Source organism: Megalobrama amblycephala, linkage group LG17, assembly GCF_018812025.1.
Source record: "Megalobrama amblycephala isolate DHTTF-2021 linkage group LG17, ASM1881202v1, whole genome shotgun sequence".
Classification (NCBI taxonomy): domain Eukaryota; kingdom Metazoa; phylum Chordata; class Actinopteri; order Cypriniformes; family Xenocyprididae; genus Megalobrama; species Megalobrama amblycephala.
The window spans coordinates 17,076,152-17,090,797 of record NC_063060.1 but is presented as its reverse complement, the minus strand read 5'-3'; the positions used below and the strand labels follow the sequence as shown (position 1 = coordinate 17,090,797).

At 38.0% G+C, this 14,646-nt stretch overlaps 1 protein-coding gene across 1 annotated transcript in view; it reads right to left on the bottom strand.

The window, feature by feature from the left end:
- The window catches only part of LOC125251888, a 96,998-nt gene that overhangs the window by 4,704 nt on the left and 77,648 nt on the right, over window positions 1-14,646 (bottom strand). Inside the window, exons 57-60 of the mRNA XM_048164985.1 lie at window positions 7,366-7,550; window positions 6,392-6,594; window positions 6,111-6,273; window positions 2,209-2,318 (exon numbers count right to left, since the gene is read on the bottom strand). Coding sequence (XP_048020942.1) covers window positions 2,209-2,318; window positions 6,111-6,273; window positions 6,392-6,594; window positions 7,366-7,550 — 661 coding nt within the window. The remainder of the gene's footprint in view (window positions 1-2,208; window positions 2,319-6,110; window positions 6,274-6,391; window positions 6,595-7,365; window positions 7,551-14,646) is intronic.

The window sequence follows — 14,646 nt, the reverse complement described above, 5'->3', positions numbered from 1 at the left end:
CTGCTGTTTATCAGCCCCAAACTGTAAGTAGTTTATTGTTTGTACATGTCTTTTAAATGTATAGTTCTGTTGCTATTTTTGGTTGCATCAAGGACTTAAAGACCAAAGCGTTTTTGCTTTGCTAGCCAGTTAGCTAAATTCTAGTGCATACTTCTCCAACAAATGCTAACAAACACCAACAAACTTCTATGTTCATTGACAAACAGTTGTTCATGTTATAAATTAAATACAACCTTTACAAAAATGCTACTACTCAGTCATGTATTCGGCTACAGTAAAGCTTTAATCAGGATAAAACTATATATTGAAAGCTAACAAACAGCAGTAACAGCATATCTAAACACTTTGACACAAATACAAAATGAAATACTATTCATAAACGTCCTTTAAAAGCCGTGATTACAGAGGTTCTGCTTGACCCTCTTCATCTGGGTCTGATTCGGGCTCAATTTGATACAGCAATATAGACACCGTTATTTACATTTCCACTGAAGCACATGTAACAGCTCTGGTAACAACGAATGGTGAGGGGCGTGGCGTTTCCGGACGCTTCAGCGAATCACAATACACTGGGCCAGCTAACCAATCTGATCAACCAATCTATTTTGGCTTCATAGAACCAGGAAGTCAAACGAGCTGTTCAAATGACAGTGGAAACAAAGGTGTAGAATAAAGGTAAAATATATGAAAAATATGGCTTTTTTTAAAAAACAAAGAATTATGACATGTTAAACTGAGCCCCAAAAACACAATATAGATCCCTGATAGGTCCCTTATATGCAATCTGCAACAATCACATCATTACCGCATGGCACAAGTTGATTGGCCTCTGCAGCCAATGAAATTGCTTGTTCAACACTTAAACAGTCTGGTTCAGTGTTTTTTGTGGGCTAGTCCTGCAGCGCGTTATCAGAGCTCCTCTGAAACCCTCCACCTCCCCCAGCTCCACCTGCCTAGATCTACTACAGTATTTATATATGTCTATTAATACAGCTGCAGCATATCGTACATCCTAACAGCAGCATGCCTGTATCTATTAGCAGTAGCAAGTCCATACTTACTCTGCAGCAGCGTAGCACATCTAGTCCGCCAAGACCAAATACATTAACCCACTGGAGTCTGAGGCTGATTTGGGGCTTGGAGAAGTTTTGACATGCCCTGACATTTGTGCTTTTTTCAGTTGTTCATAAACATATAAATGACAAAAGTGTCATTACACTGTATTCAGCACAAACTAGGCTACAATAATATGTGAGGAACATGTATGTACATGTTTGTATTTTTGAAGGAATAATGTTAATGCGTGGTTATTGAAAAAACAAAAAACTTAAATAAGGCCAAAAAAAGTATATTAAACCTGTGTTCACAAGACTGGGTATTGGAGGTTGTAGACTAGAGTTTTTGCTGAATTTTGCAGAATTATGTAAAAATTATGCTGCCTACTCCTTCATATAAAACAATATATTGATTTAGTTTTTGTAAGACACTTTTTGTCAAGAAACACAGTATGCATGGAGGCGTGAATCTGCATGAATAATGGGCCATTTACACCTGAGAAGACAAAAGAATCACATAATAATGACCTGAAATGACTTGCATATTAATGAGGCCTTTCAGTCAGGTAGGTTGTGAAAAAAACCCTCTGTGATCATGTCTCAGCTCATCATAAACAGCAATACTGTGAAATATTATTACAATTTAACATTGCCATATACAATAACATGCTAAAACTATTCTGAGAGTTGTCATGATTGAACTAAAATTAACATGAAAACTAAAACTAAAAAAAAAAAAAAAAAAAAAAAAAAAAAAGCGCCGCTGCAAATTAAATTTGAGAGCTGTTCTTTTTATGGTATTCTTTTTTGGGGTCTTGACACTGGTCATTATTTGCCTTTACTGAATGGATAAGAGCAGTGTGAACATTCTCCAAAGTTTCAGATTTTTGTTCAGTAGAAGAAATTCATGTTTGGATTGACATGACAGAGAGTAAATTACTTGAAATAAAATTAACTATTGCTTTAACTCTCTACTTCTAGCCCACTATACATTGTGTTATAAGATGCATTATTATATAAAATACAAAAGAGCATGCACAAGCTAAGTACATATGAAGAAAAATAATAGAAATAATGCTGTGGTTTATGTCTGTTTTAGTTGAGCTGTGATCTCATGTTAAACAGGTGTACATTCCTCACAGGTTTCTTATACCTGCCAGCTGTGAGTAAACTGAAGCACACTGTGTGTGTGGGAGCCATCTGGCTGAAGAAGGTCATTAGCTGCCTCATTATCATTGGTTCCTAAAAGACCAGTGGACACACCTGAAAACGATTTATTAAAATAACATGTTAGACCATGATGCATATTAGAATGATTCACCGCAACCAGAGAATACAGTGGTTTTAAGGGCCATTAAATGTAGTAACACATCATGTTACAGAATATTAACATTTATAATAGTAAGCAACAATGACTGCCCACTTTCCTTGGTTCAAGGAAATATTTTCACATCAATTTTTTTCATAACCACTTAAAAAATGTTCTAGTTCTAGGCCTTGAACTAAACCAGCCAGCTCAGAGATGAATCATACATTTATAACATTTAATACAATGCATTTTTTTATAATTAGAAAAAAAAAGACAAAGATACAAGACATTTGTCCTTGCATTTGTCCTTTATGAAGGTGTTAGCTGTTTATCCCAAAAAGTACTGCAAATTATGTGAATCATTTTAAGACTATTGACAACAAACTACTGACTCTGGGTCTTCAACATTTGTGCATTATAATATACTATTTAGTGTATATAGATCCTACTGTTCAAAAGTTTGGGCTTACTATGATTTTTGCTTTTATTTATTTATTTTTAAGAAATAGATACTTTTATTCAGCAAGGATTCATTAAATGTATCAAAAATGAGAGAAAATTAGACATTTACAAATGATTTCTGTTTCAAATTATTGCTTGCTCCCCTTCTCCTCCTCTTCCTGTTCCTCAAAGAATCCTAAAATTCCAGCTTTGTCATCACAGGAATAATTTGCATTTTGGGGCAGCATGTGTGTGTACATCAGGAGTCTGTAGTAATCTTTTGACATGAATTTCTCTGATTGATAGATCTCACTTCAGGATTGTGGTATTTGGTATATACAATGCACAGCATAAATGAGTACACCCCCTTTGAAAAGTAACATTTTAAACAATATCTCAATGAACACAAAAACAATTTCCTAAATGTTGACAAGACTAAGTTTAATATAACATCTGTTTAACTTATAACATGAAATTAAGGTTAGTAATATAACTTAGAGAACATTTTCAGTTTTACTCAAATTAGGGTGATGCAAAAATGAGTACACCCCACAACAAAAACTACTACATCTAGTACTTTGTATGGCCTCCATGATTTTTAATGACAGCACCAAGTCTTCAAGGCATAGAATGAACGAGTTAGCGACATTTTGCAACATCTATCTTTTTCCATTCTTCAAGAATGACCTCTTTTAGAGACTGGATGCTGGATGGAGAGTGATGCTCAACTTGTCTCTTCCCCATAGGTTTTAAATTGGGTTCAGAGCAGGAGACTTTTGCTACAGTATTCTGACTGATGATAATTAAAGCTTTGCTAATCTTCTTGTAGCTTTCACCTTTCTGTTAGAAATTAAGAAATTATTTTCTTTCTCAGGTGACATTTCTCTTCCATGTGGTGCCATTGCTGACAGCATAAAAAGGGGTTTTAACACCCACTGTCTGCTGGACACCTGTGTAATGAATAATTAGACTCACCTGTGGTTGAATTCTTGTTAAATTAGACATATGTAGTCTAAAATTTAGCTTTGTTCCAGAGACTTTCAGTGGGGTGTACTCATTTTTGCATCACCCTAATTTGAGTAGAACTGAAAAATTTGTTCTCTAAGTTATATTATTAACCTTACTTTCATGTTATAAGTTAAATAGATGTTATATTAAACAGTCTTGTCAACATTTTGGAAATTGTTTTTGTGTTCATTGAGATATTGTTTAAAATTTTACTTTTCAAAGGGGGCTGAGCACTGTATACTATATATATATATATATATATATATATATATATATATATATATACACACACACACAGGTGCTGGTCATATAATTAGAATATCATCAAAAAGTTGATTTATTTCACTAATTCTATTCAAAAAGTGAAACTTGTATATTATATTCATTCATTACACACAGACTGGTATATTTCAAATGTTTATTTCTTTTAATTTTGATGATTATAATTGACAACTAAGGAAAATCCCAAATTCAGTATCTCAGAAAATTAGAATATTGTGAAAAGGTTCAATATTGAAGACACCTGGTGCCACACTCTAATCAGCTAATTAACTCAAAACTCCTGAAAAGCCTTTAAATGGTCTCTCAGTCTAGTTCTGTAGGCTACACAATCATGGGGAAGACTGCTGACTTGACAGTTGTCCAAAAGACGACCATTGACACTTTGCACAAGGAGGGCAAGACACAAAAGGTCATTGCAAAAGAGGCTGGTTGTTCACAGAGATCTGTGTCCAAGCACATTAATAGAGAGGCAAAGGGAAGAAAAAGATGTGGTAGAAAAAAGTGTACAAGCAATAGTTATAACCGCACCCTGGAGAGGATTGTGAAACAAAACCCATTCAAAAATGTGGGGGAGATTCACAAAGAGTGGACTGCAGCTGGAGTCAGTGCTTCAAGAACCACTACGTACAGACGTATGGAAGACATGGGTTTCAGCTGTCGCACTCCTTGTGTCAAGCCACTCTTGAACAACAGACAGCGTCAGAAGCGTCTAAAGACAAAAAGGACTGGACTGCTGCTGAGTGGTCCAAAGTTATGTTCTCTGATGAAAGTAAATTTTGCATTTCCTTTGGAAATCAGGGTCCCAGAGTCTGGAGGAAGAGAGGAGAGGCACACAATCCATGTTGCTTGAGGTCCAGTGTAAAGTTTCCACAGTCAGTGATGGTTTGAGGTGTCATGTCATCTGCTGGTGTTGGTCCACTGTGTTTTCTGAGGTCCAAGGTCAACACAGCCGTATACCAGGAAGTTTTAGTGCACTTCATGCTTCCTGCTGCTGACCAACTTTATGGAGATGCAGATTTCATTTTCCAACAGGACTTAACACCTGCACACAGTGCCAAAGCTACCAGTACCTGGTTTAACCCTCTGGAGTCTGAGGCTGATTTGGGGCCTGGAGAAGTTTTGACATGCCCTGACATTTGTGCTTTTTTCAGTTGTTCATAAACATATTAATGGAAAAAGTGTCATTACACTGTATTCAGCACAAACTAGGCTACAATAATATGTGAGGAACATGTATGTACATGTTTGTGTTTTTGAAGGAATAACATTTATGCGTGGTTATTGAAAAAACAAAAAACTTAAGTCACTGAAATAAGGCCAAAAAAAGTATAGTAAATCTGTGTTTACAATACTTTAGGGTATTGGAGGTTGTAATGGTTGTAATGGACCATGGTAACCCTGTTCTTAATTGGCAAGCAAACTAGCCTGACCTTAACCCCATAGAAAATCTATGGGGTATTGTGAAGAGGAAGATGCGATATGCCAGACCAACAATGCAGAAGAGCTGAAGGCCACTATCAGAGCAACCTGGGCTCTCGTAACACCTGAGCAGTGCCACAGACTGATCGACTCCATGCCACGCCGCATTGCTGCAGTAATTCAGGCAAAAGGAGCCCCAATTAAGTATTGAGTGCTGTACATGCTCATACTTTTCAAGTTCATACTTTTCAGTTGGCCAAGATTTCTAAAAATCCTTTCTTTGTATTGATCTTAAGTGATATTCTAATTTTCTAAGATACTGAATTTGGGATTTTCCTTAGTTGTCAGTTATAATCATCAAAATTAAAAGAAATAAACATTTGAAATATATCAGTCTGTGTGTAATGAATATAATATACAAGTTTCACTTTTTGAATGGAATTAGTGAAATAAATTAACTTTTTGATGATATTCTAATTATATGACCAGCACCTGTATATATATATATATATATATATATATATATATATATATATATATATATATATATATATATATATATTGTTTTAGCAACATTTTATTGCTAATGATCTTACCATGAAGCCATCCATCTAGGATCACACTGCAAACTTCTAAATGAGGGTCACATGAGACCCGAAGTCCTCTCTCAGTGGACACCTCAATGATATTCCCATCCTTTCTGATAGCCACTTCATGGTTAGTGTATGGTATGTTCATTACGTGGCAATTAACCTCCACCTAAAATTGGCAATTTTTGTATAAACATTTTTAATTAGATCATATTTCATTTTTCAGATAAAGTTTCTAAATTAGCTGTGAAACCAATATTGGACATCAAAATGAAAATATGAAGTACCTCTCCATTTGGGTGAATTGCAATCACCATGTTTTGCATTTGCACCTCAAGCGAGCGACGTTTGAACCGGACAGTCTTGAGTGCAATGCTGAAGGTGTGATTGATGACATCAGCGGCTAGGATGAAGTCACAAGAAGCAGGGAGTTTGAACAGATGCCCATCAAATGACACCAAATAGACATCTGCCACTAGAAATGCCTGATCTGGGCAGAGAAAAATAAAGTACAAAGACAGATGTGAGAAAATGGAGAATAATCACCTTTAAAAATTAGTCATAGTTTCTGTCATCATTTACTCATGTTTCAAACCTCTAAGACTTTCAGGTTATACTTTATTTCGATAGTCCACTTTTGACTTTCTACAAACAATAAGTAACTTTGCAACACCAGTACATGTCAACTAACTCTCATTAATGTGCATTAGAGTATTAGTAGAATGTTGACATGTACAGTGTTGTTGCAAAGTTACTTAGAAAGTTACTTTATACAGTAGAATGTCTGTTGGGAACCATCACAATAAAGTGTTAGCAGATGTTAAGTAGACACTCTACTCTATAATACTGGTAGTTAAAATGTTGTTGCAAAGTTACTTAAAGTTAGTAGAATTTATAAAGTGGACTATATCCAAATGAAGTGTTACTGACTTTCTTTCTTCTGCTGAACAAAGAAGAACATTTCTGAAGAACATTGGGGACCAAACAACATTAGTTTCCACTGACTTTCATTGTATGGAGACAAAAAAAAAAAAACATCTAAATATATATTTTTTATCATACAGGTTTGGAATTATATGGTTGTGAGTAAAATATGTCAGAACTTTATTTTTCAGAGAACTATCTCTATATAGTAATTTCATGAATCTTATGAATAGAAAATGCATCTAAAGCTGGAAAATCCCAGAGGTTAAGATTAACTCAATTAGTGGTCTAGAGCTGGAAAACATGTGTTCAACTCTGAAACTGTGAAATAACTCACAGTTGACAGGACTGTCCATTATCTTCCTCTTCAGCCGGTAGAGCTCTGCTGTAGGACTCACAGAATTCAAGGCCAGTAGAGGCTTCAAGACAAATTCCTCCAGAAGAACTTCAGTCACACCTGCTTCCTTCACCTTCAGCCATGGGCCCACAGGAAGTGGCACCCTTAAGATCAGCTCACCCTCACTGGAGTAACAGACAGTTGTGCAGAAAATGTTTGGAATTATATACAGTACTGTACATTTCTGTATGACTCACCGCCACTATAAGTCAAAATCAAAATGTATATAATTAACAATAACGCTGTCGTGTCACTTATTTTACAAGAGGGAATTTACATAGGAATCTTAAAGGATTGTTTTTTCATAATTTTATTTATTTACGTATTTATTTGCCGTGATGTCCACCTGATTTTTTTAAAAGTTAAAAATACATTTACATTAGTGATAAATACATAGATCTGCATTAAACATTGGTGAGTCGTAATGAACTGGTGGTAGAATTTTTGTTAAGCGTGCCAGAGGTTCTGGGTTGTAATCCACCCTTGAAGAGTATTTTTTTTTTCTCATTAAAACCAAAGATGTTCACCAGTGATTGTATATCAAGAGCAGGGACATGTTTGGGTGCATTTTGTTCTGTGATTCCATCAGAACAAATAGAGAGTCTCTGCAACAGCCTTAAGCAATAGATTGAAGCACTTGTTTGTGTGAAGACTGTGCACAAACACCAAGAGAGCACTGTTGCCTTCTGCCACTAATAACAACAGCAACAATAACTCAGCATGATTTCATGAAACAACACATTGCAATGCCAGATCACCTCTTATTTAACACAAAGGATACTGCTAATCAAATGGAGATGTTTCTCTTATATTAGATACATCTGTACCGCAAGATGCTCCAAAAAAATGTGGGGACAAAATCAACACTGGTAAAAAGTGGTGGGGACTTGTCCCACCAGTCCCACCCTCAAATTACTCCTACGCTTTAACACGCAAACCACAGTGAAGGTGACAACTGAAAATTTGATAAATAGAAGATGAGCTTTCAATCACAAAGATACAAATAATTGACAAATAACTTAAATCACCAAGTGACAATAAATAAAGATATAGTATAAACAGATGCAGCAAACAGTGAAACGAAAAAGTATCTGTTATCTGCATAATTTATTCATGTCATGTAGCATTGCTGGTATATGGAGTACCATATTATTATCCAGAGATTTCAAACTTTGATGGACATTTGCTGCCTATGTGGAGTGTGTGCTGGTGAACTGCGGAATCCCATTCACCATCTGCTCTGCTGAGGAAGACATCACCAGCCCCACTCCAGGGGCTGGTTGCATAAACCACTTAGACTAGTCTTAAAAGTTAAGACACTAATGTTTTTTTTTTTTTTTTTTTTTGAAGAGTGGTCCTAATTTTTTAAAGTCTGTTACATAAAAAGGTAGATTGATGTAATTGGAATTGGAAAAATAACATTGATTACACCTTGGTTAACTGCAGGTTGGTCAAACTAGTTCTTAAGAGACAGTCTTAATATAGTGACTAAGTTTATGCAACTGGCCCCAGACCCAGAGACCAGCCAGCCACATTCCATATCCTGCATGGAGCTTATGCCAGAGCCCACGGCAGACACAGAGCCCGAGCCTGCCGCAATGCCAGTACCAGAGTAAACACCTGAGCCAATCATTGTCCCAGAGCCTAAGCCCAAACCCCACAGAGAGTCTGACAAGGTGCATGAGCCTGCAACATTGTCCCTGCCAGTGAGTGTGCTTGTGGAGTTCAAGGACATGGAGTAGAGCTATGCCCACACTCTAGTCTCTGAGGGTGAGCTGCAGCCTCTGCAATATGCAATGAAGATTTGGAAGAGGAAATTCCCTTTAATCTCCTGTCGCCGCTGGTCCAACCCAGCTTCAAGTCTCCTGTATCCCCACTGGTCCGCCTCAGCTCCAAATATCCTGTATCTCCGCTGGTCCCGCCCAGCTCCAAGTCTCCTGTGTCCCCAAAGATCCCACCCAGCATTCCACTTACACCTCCTCTGCCTATAACAGCCAGTTCCTCAGCCCTGCCTCCATTGTCCCTTGGCTCCTCCTCTGACTCTGCTGCATAGATCTGCCACGGGTCTTCTGGTCTCCAGCTCTGCCTTGGCAAGAGGATCCCCTGGCTCTGCCTCCAGCCTCTGAGCCAGTCACTCGTCCTCAGCTCAATGACCAGTCGTCTCCACCTTGGCTCCTCCATCCCTCGGCTCATCTGAGACCATCATTCTTATGGCTCTAGCGGGCTCCCTCATCCCTCCGGCTCCCTATGGGCCTTCAGCTGCGCTTTGTCCCTCCACCCCTTTGGCTCCTTCGGGCTCTGCCTTTCCTCTGGCTCCACCTAAGTCCTCTGGCACCCTGGCTCTACCTTGGATGCTTGAGGCTGCAGCTCCGACTCGTTCTCCAGATCCAATGTGTCGCTTGGACTCATCAACTATTCGGCTCCGCCTGGGTTTCCATCTCCATCGGCTCCATCTCAGTCTGTCGTCCCCCTGGGTCTACCAGCCAAGTCTCTATCATGGCTACTCCCTGGTCTGGGTCCTCACCTGGCTCCTCATGCTCTCATCTCCTCCCTGACTCCTTCCACCATCATCGCCGCCCTGGTTTCTGCCACCATCATCTATTGTTTACTGCCATTCACCAGTCCCTCACCCTCCTCCTAAGCCCTCTTCCTCCCTCCTCAGTTGAACTTGTTACAGCGCAAGGACGCGCCTTCCGGAGGGAGAGCTACTGTAACAGTCTTGTTCTGTTTTGGTTTTGTTTTCATTCTCTTCTCTGTTCTGCTTCTTCTAAGTTTGCTAGTTAGTTCTATGGTTTCTGATTGGATTGCTTTCACCTGCTGTACATTTAGTCACCTTGTTATCTCTGTAAACTGAAACCCTGAGTTTCCTCTGTTTCCTCTTGTTCTGTGTCATCTTTAGTTTGCATGGTTGTGTGTATTTCTCCTGGTTATCTCCTGAGTGTTACCTTGTTGGATTTATTAAAGACTGTTTTTGTTCTCTACTTTCGTTGTGCGCTTTATCACAGCCACGTTGCTGACATTAAAGGGTTAGTTCACCCTCATGTCGTTCCAAACCCGTAAGACCTCCGTTAATCTTCGGAACACAGTTTAAGATATTTTAGATTTAGTCAGAGAGCTTTCTGTCCCTCCATTGAAAATGTTTGTATGGTAGACTGTCCATGTCCAGAAAGGTTATAAAAACATCATCAAAGTAGTCCATGTGACATCAGTGGGTTAGTTAGAATTAGTTAGCATTGAAAATACATTTTGGTCCAAAAATAACAAAAACTACTACTTTATTCAGCATTGTCTTCTCTTCCGGAATCCTTTCCATTGAATTGATTCCATTGATTTGATTCCATTGAATTGATTCCATTGAATCCTTTCATCTGTCGGTGCTAGTAATACACTTTTACGTTGCCGTGGTTGATTTTTGGCGATTAGGGCTTCCGCGACATGCACACTTACGCACCATTTTAAAAAATATAGCAATACCAAAATACAAACAATGTAGAATAGCTTGAATACAGCGCGCGTCTCCCTCAGACTGTAAACAAAGCTCTGGCGCACTAGATAACACGTCAGCAGCGTCTTACATCAGCAGCGTTACTGCGGAGTCTTGAACCACACTCCGGAGCAGAAGGGGGCAGTAATGCACCAATAAGCTGGATGCCAACCGCTGTAAAACAGGAAAGAAGAAGAAGAAGCGGAGTCGTGAACGCGTATTGACAACAGACCCGGAAGAGAATACAATGCTGAATAAAGTCGTAGTTTTTGTTATTTTTGGACCAAAATGTATTTTCGATGCTTCAAAATGTCGCGGATGTCCTAATCGCCAAAAACAACCATGGCAACGTAAAAGTGCATTACCAACGCCGACAGATGAAAGGATTAAATGGAATCAGTTCAATGTAATCAATTCAATGGAATCAATTCAATGGAAAGGATTCCGGAAGAGAAGGCAATGCTGAATAAAGTCATAGTTTTTGTTATTTTTGGACCAAAATGTATTTTCGATGCTTCAACAAATTCTAACTAACCCACTGATGTCACATGGACTACTTTGATGATGTTTTTATTACCTTTCTGGACATGGACAGTCTACCGTACAAACATTTTCAATGGAGGGACAGAAAGCTCTCTGACTAAATCTAAAATATCTTAAACTGTGTTCTGAAGATGAACGGAGGTCTTACGGGTTTGGAACGACATGAGGGTGAGTCATTAATGACATAATTTTCATTTTTGGGTGAACTAACCCTTTAATGTCTGTGAGCTTGATTTTCTAGTAGGTGAGCTTAAAGAGTGGTTCGTTTTTCACTGACACATTGGATTCATTGGCATCACATCAATAATGAACATACAACATACAAGTTTTATCACAAACGAAATTGCCCCAAATTTACAAATACATATTTATTTACTAAATATTAGTATGTTTAAATTGGATTTGAAAAACGAATGTTAAAAAATTGTGTGTTTTGGAATACAAAACTTCAAAATGGCACTATTGTGGTGTACGTGTGCTGGGAGCCTTATAGCAGCATGATTTATGTGAACTACTGGGTTATTGATATTAATCAGATTATGATATTAATCATAAGATAAGAATTTCATGGGGTAAGAAAAAAAAGACATTTTGAAGAATGTTGGTAACCAAATTGACTTCCACCACTGACTTCCATTATATGGAGGGGGGAAAAAAAGCAGACATTTCTCAAAATATCTTCTTTTATGTTCTTTTAAGTACGAAAGTCAAACAGGTTTGAAATGACTTGGGGTTTAGTAAATGATGACAGAATTTTAATTTTAGGGTGAACTATCCATTTATGTTAAGATTTGTTGTATTAAACCACCTTTATTAGTGATAATGGCAACAACTTCTCATTTTTTGTGGTGAAGGGATGTTATGTGGCCCATTCAACTCTACAAAATAGTTTCAGCTGATGTTTATTGTCGGGATGCTTCTTGAATGTTCTGTTCCAGATCACACCACATCATTTAAATCAAATTGAGCTCAGAGCTTTGACCACTTGGCCATTTTAATGTATGCAACTTGAGAATTCTGTTGTTGATTTACTTCTGTGTTTTGGATTGTGGTCATATCGCATGAGTTTTAGATCATGTCTTGACAATCCACTATACAACTTAAAATTCATTGGTCCCTCAATGATTTAGACAGTCCAGACCCTCAGGCATCAGAGCAGCTCCACATCCCTCTGCTGACATATGTCTCACAGTTGGAGATGAGGTTTTGTTGTTGGTATGCTTTGTTTAAAAAAAAAAAAAAACATCCCGCTGTGTATAATTAGCAAACAGATAAACTTTGTCTCGCTTGCCCAAAGAACATTACTCCAGTAGTGCTCGCAGCTTCCAGGTGGTCTTTGACAAACTTGAAATAGGAAAATGTGTGTTATTTTGGAGTGCTGTGGTTGTTATGATCAGTGGAGGGTGAATTTCTGATGGTCTGTTATCACGTAACATTATATTGAATTTGCATTATATTGAAAATTGTGTCGTCTATTGTAAGGATAATTTACAGTGTTCATAATTACCTCAAAATCTGTTGCTAAACAGTTTGAGTTAATAATTTTAAAAATCGCCTTATCTAAAAATGTCTTTATCACTGTAGCTGGTTGTTATAGACCACCCTATGCTCCTGCATGTGCTTTGACTGTATTAAGTGAAACAATTGTTCCTTACATCACTTCTGAATTTGTTTTGTTAGGGGACCTGAATTGGCCCTCCATCATCCTTACAATTACAACTAGATGCACTAAACTTGTCCCAGATTGTGCAGGCCCCTACAAGATATAACACTAAAACTATGGAATCTGGTGTGAGGACCCTATTGGAATTGCTCCGTTTATTATTAGGGCCCGAGCACTGATGGTGTGAGGACCCTATTGGGATTGCTTGGTCAGTTATTCTTCTTCTCCAAAATGAAATGCATTTTTGAGGGCTTAAACATGCTTGAAAACTCATGAAACTTTGCACATGCGTCAGAAGTGGTGAAAATGTATGTCTATTATGGGTCTCAGAATTAGACATGGCAAAATGGCTCAATAGCATCACCTACAAAATTTCAACAAAGTGCCTCTCGCACTACATTTCACATACAGGTATGAAATTCGGAAGACACACGTAGCAGCCCAATACCTACAAAAAAGTCTCCTGGTGCAAAATATGAAAACCAACAGGAAGTGAGATATTTTTAATTTTCTCAGCAAAATTTGTGCAGTTTTTGCCATTCCCATACATCCTACTTTAACGAACGCCTCCTAGAGCTTTAATCAGATCAACATCATATTTGGTCAGTCTAATCTAAAGGCCTTTGTGATGTTAAATTGCGAAAATCTAGAGTTTTCACTGAAGGGAGTGTCCATGGCGGCCTGACAAATTTCAATGTTTCACCATGAAACAGGAAGTTGTTTTTACTTGGGCATACAATGTCTAATCAGCCCCAAACTTCACATGTTTGATAAAGAGTCCTGGCCTGAACACATCTACATGGCAATATTCAGTGACAGTTATAGTGCCACCTGCGGGCAACAGAAAATTACATGTTTTACGCTGTGATTAACTCCTCATTGAGATTTAATCAGATCAACATCATATGTTGTCAGTCTAATCTTAATACCTTAGCGATGTTAAATTGCAAAGATCTTGAGTTTTTGTTGAAGGGCGTGTCCGTGGCGGCCTGAAAAATTGTGATGTTTCGCCATGAAAGAGGAAGCTGTTGTAACTCAGGTATAAAGTGTCCGATCTGCCCCAAACTTCACATGTTTGATAAGAGTCCTGGACTAAAGACATCTATCTGCCAATAATCAGTTAGTCGTCGCAGCACCACCTGCTGGCATCAGGAAATGGCATGCTTTACACTGTAAAATCTTTTCCCGATTGCCCACGATAATTAAATATGATGGTGTTGTTATCACAGACAAATCTAAAATGGTTGATCAATTAAACTGACATTCTGTTAATGCTGGCTGTGCCTATGGGAATAGTTTCGGTATTTCTGTGTGTTCTCCTGTCAATTTGGCATCTGTTAGGCATTCGCCTGCCTTGGGTTTCCCCTCCTTCTCCTTTCAGTCGATACAATACATAGAGGTACTTGAGGAATTGCTCAACCTGGATATTCATAAATCTGCTGGACTGGATGAATTAGATCCATTATTTTTAAAGAAATCAGCTTATATTATTGCAGCGCCTATCACTTGCATTTTTAATCTCTCACTCCAT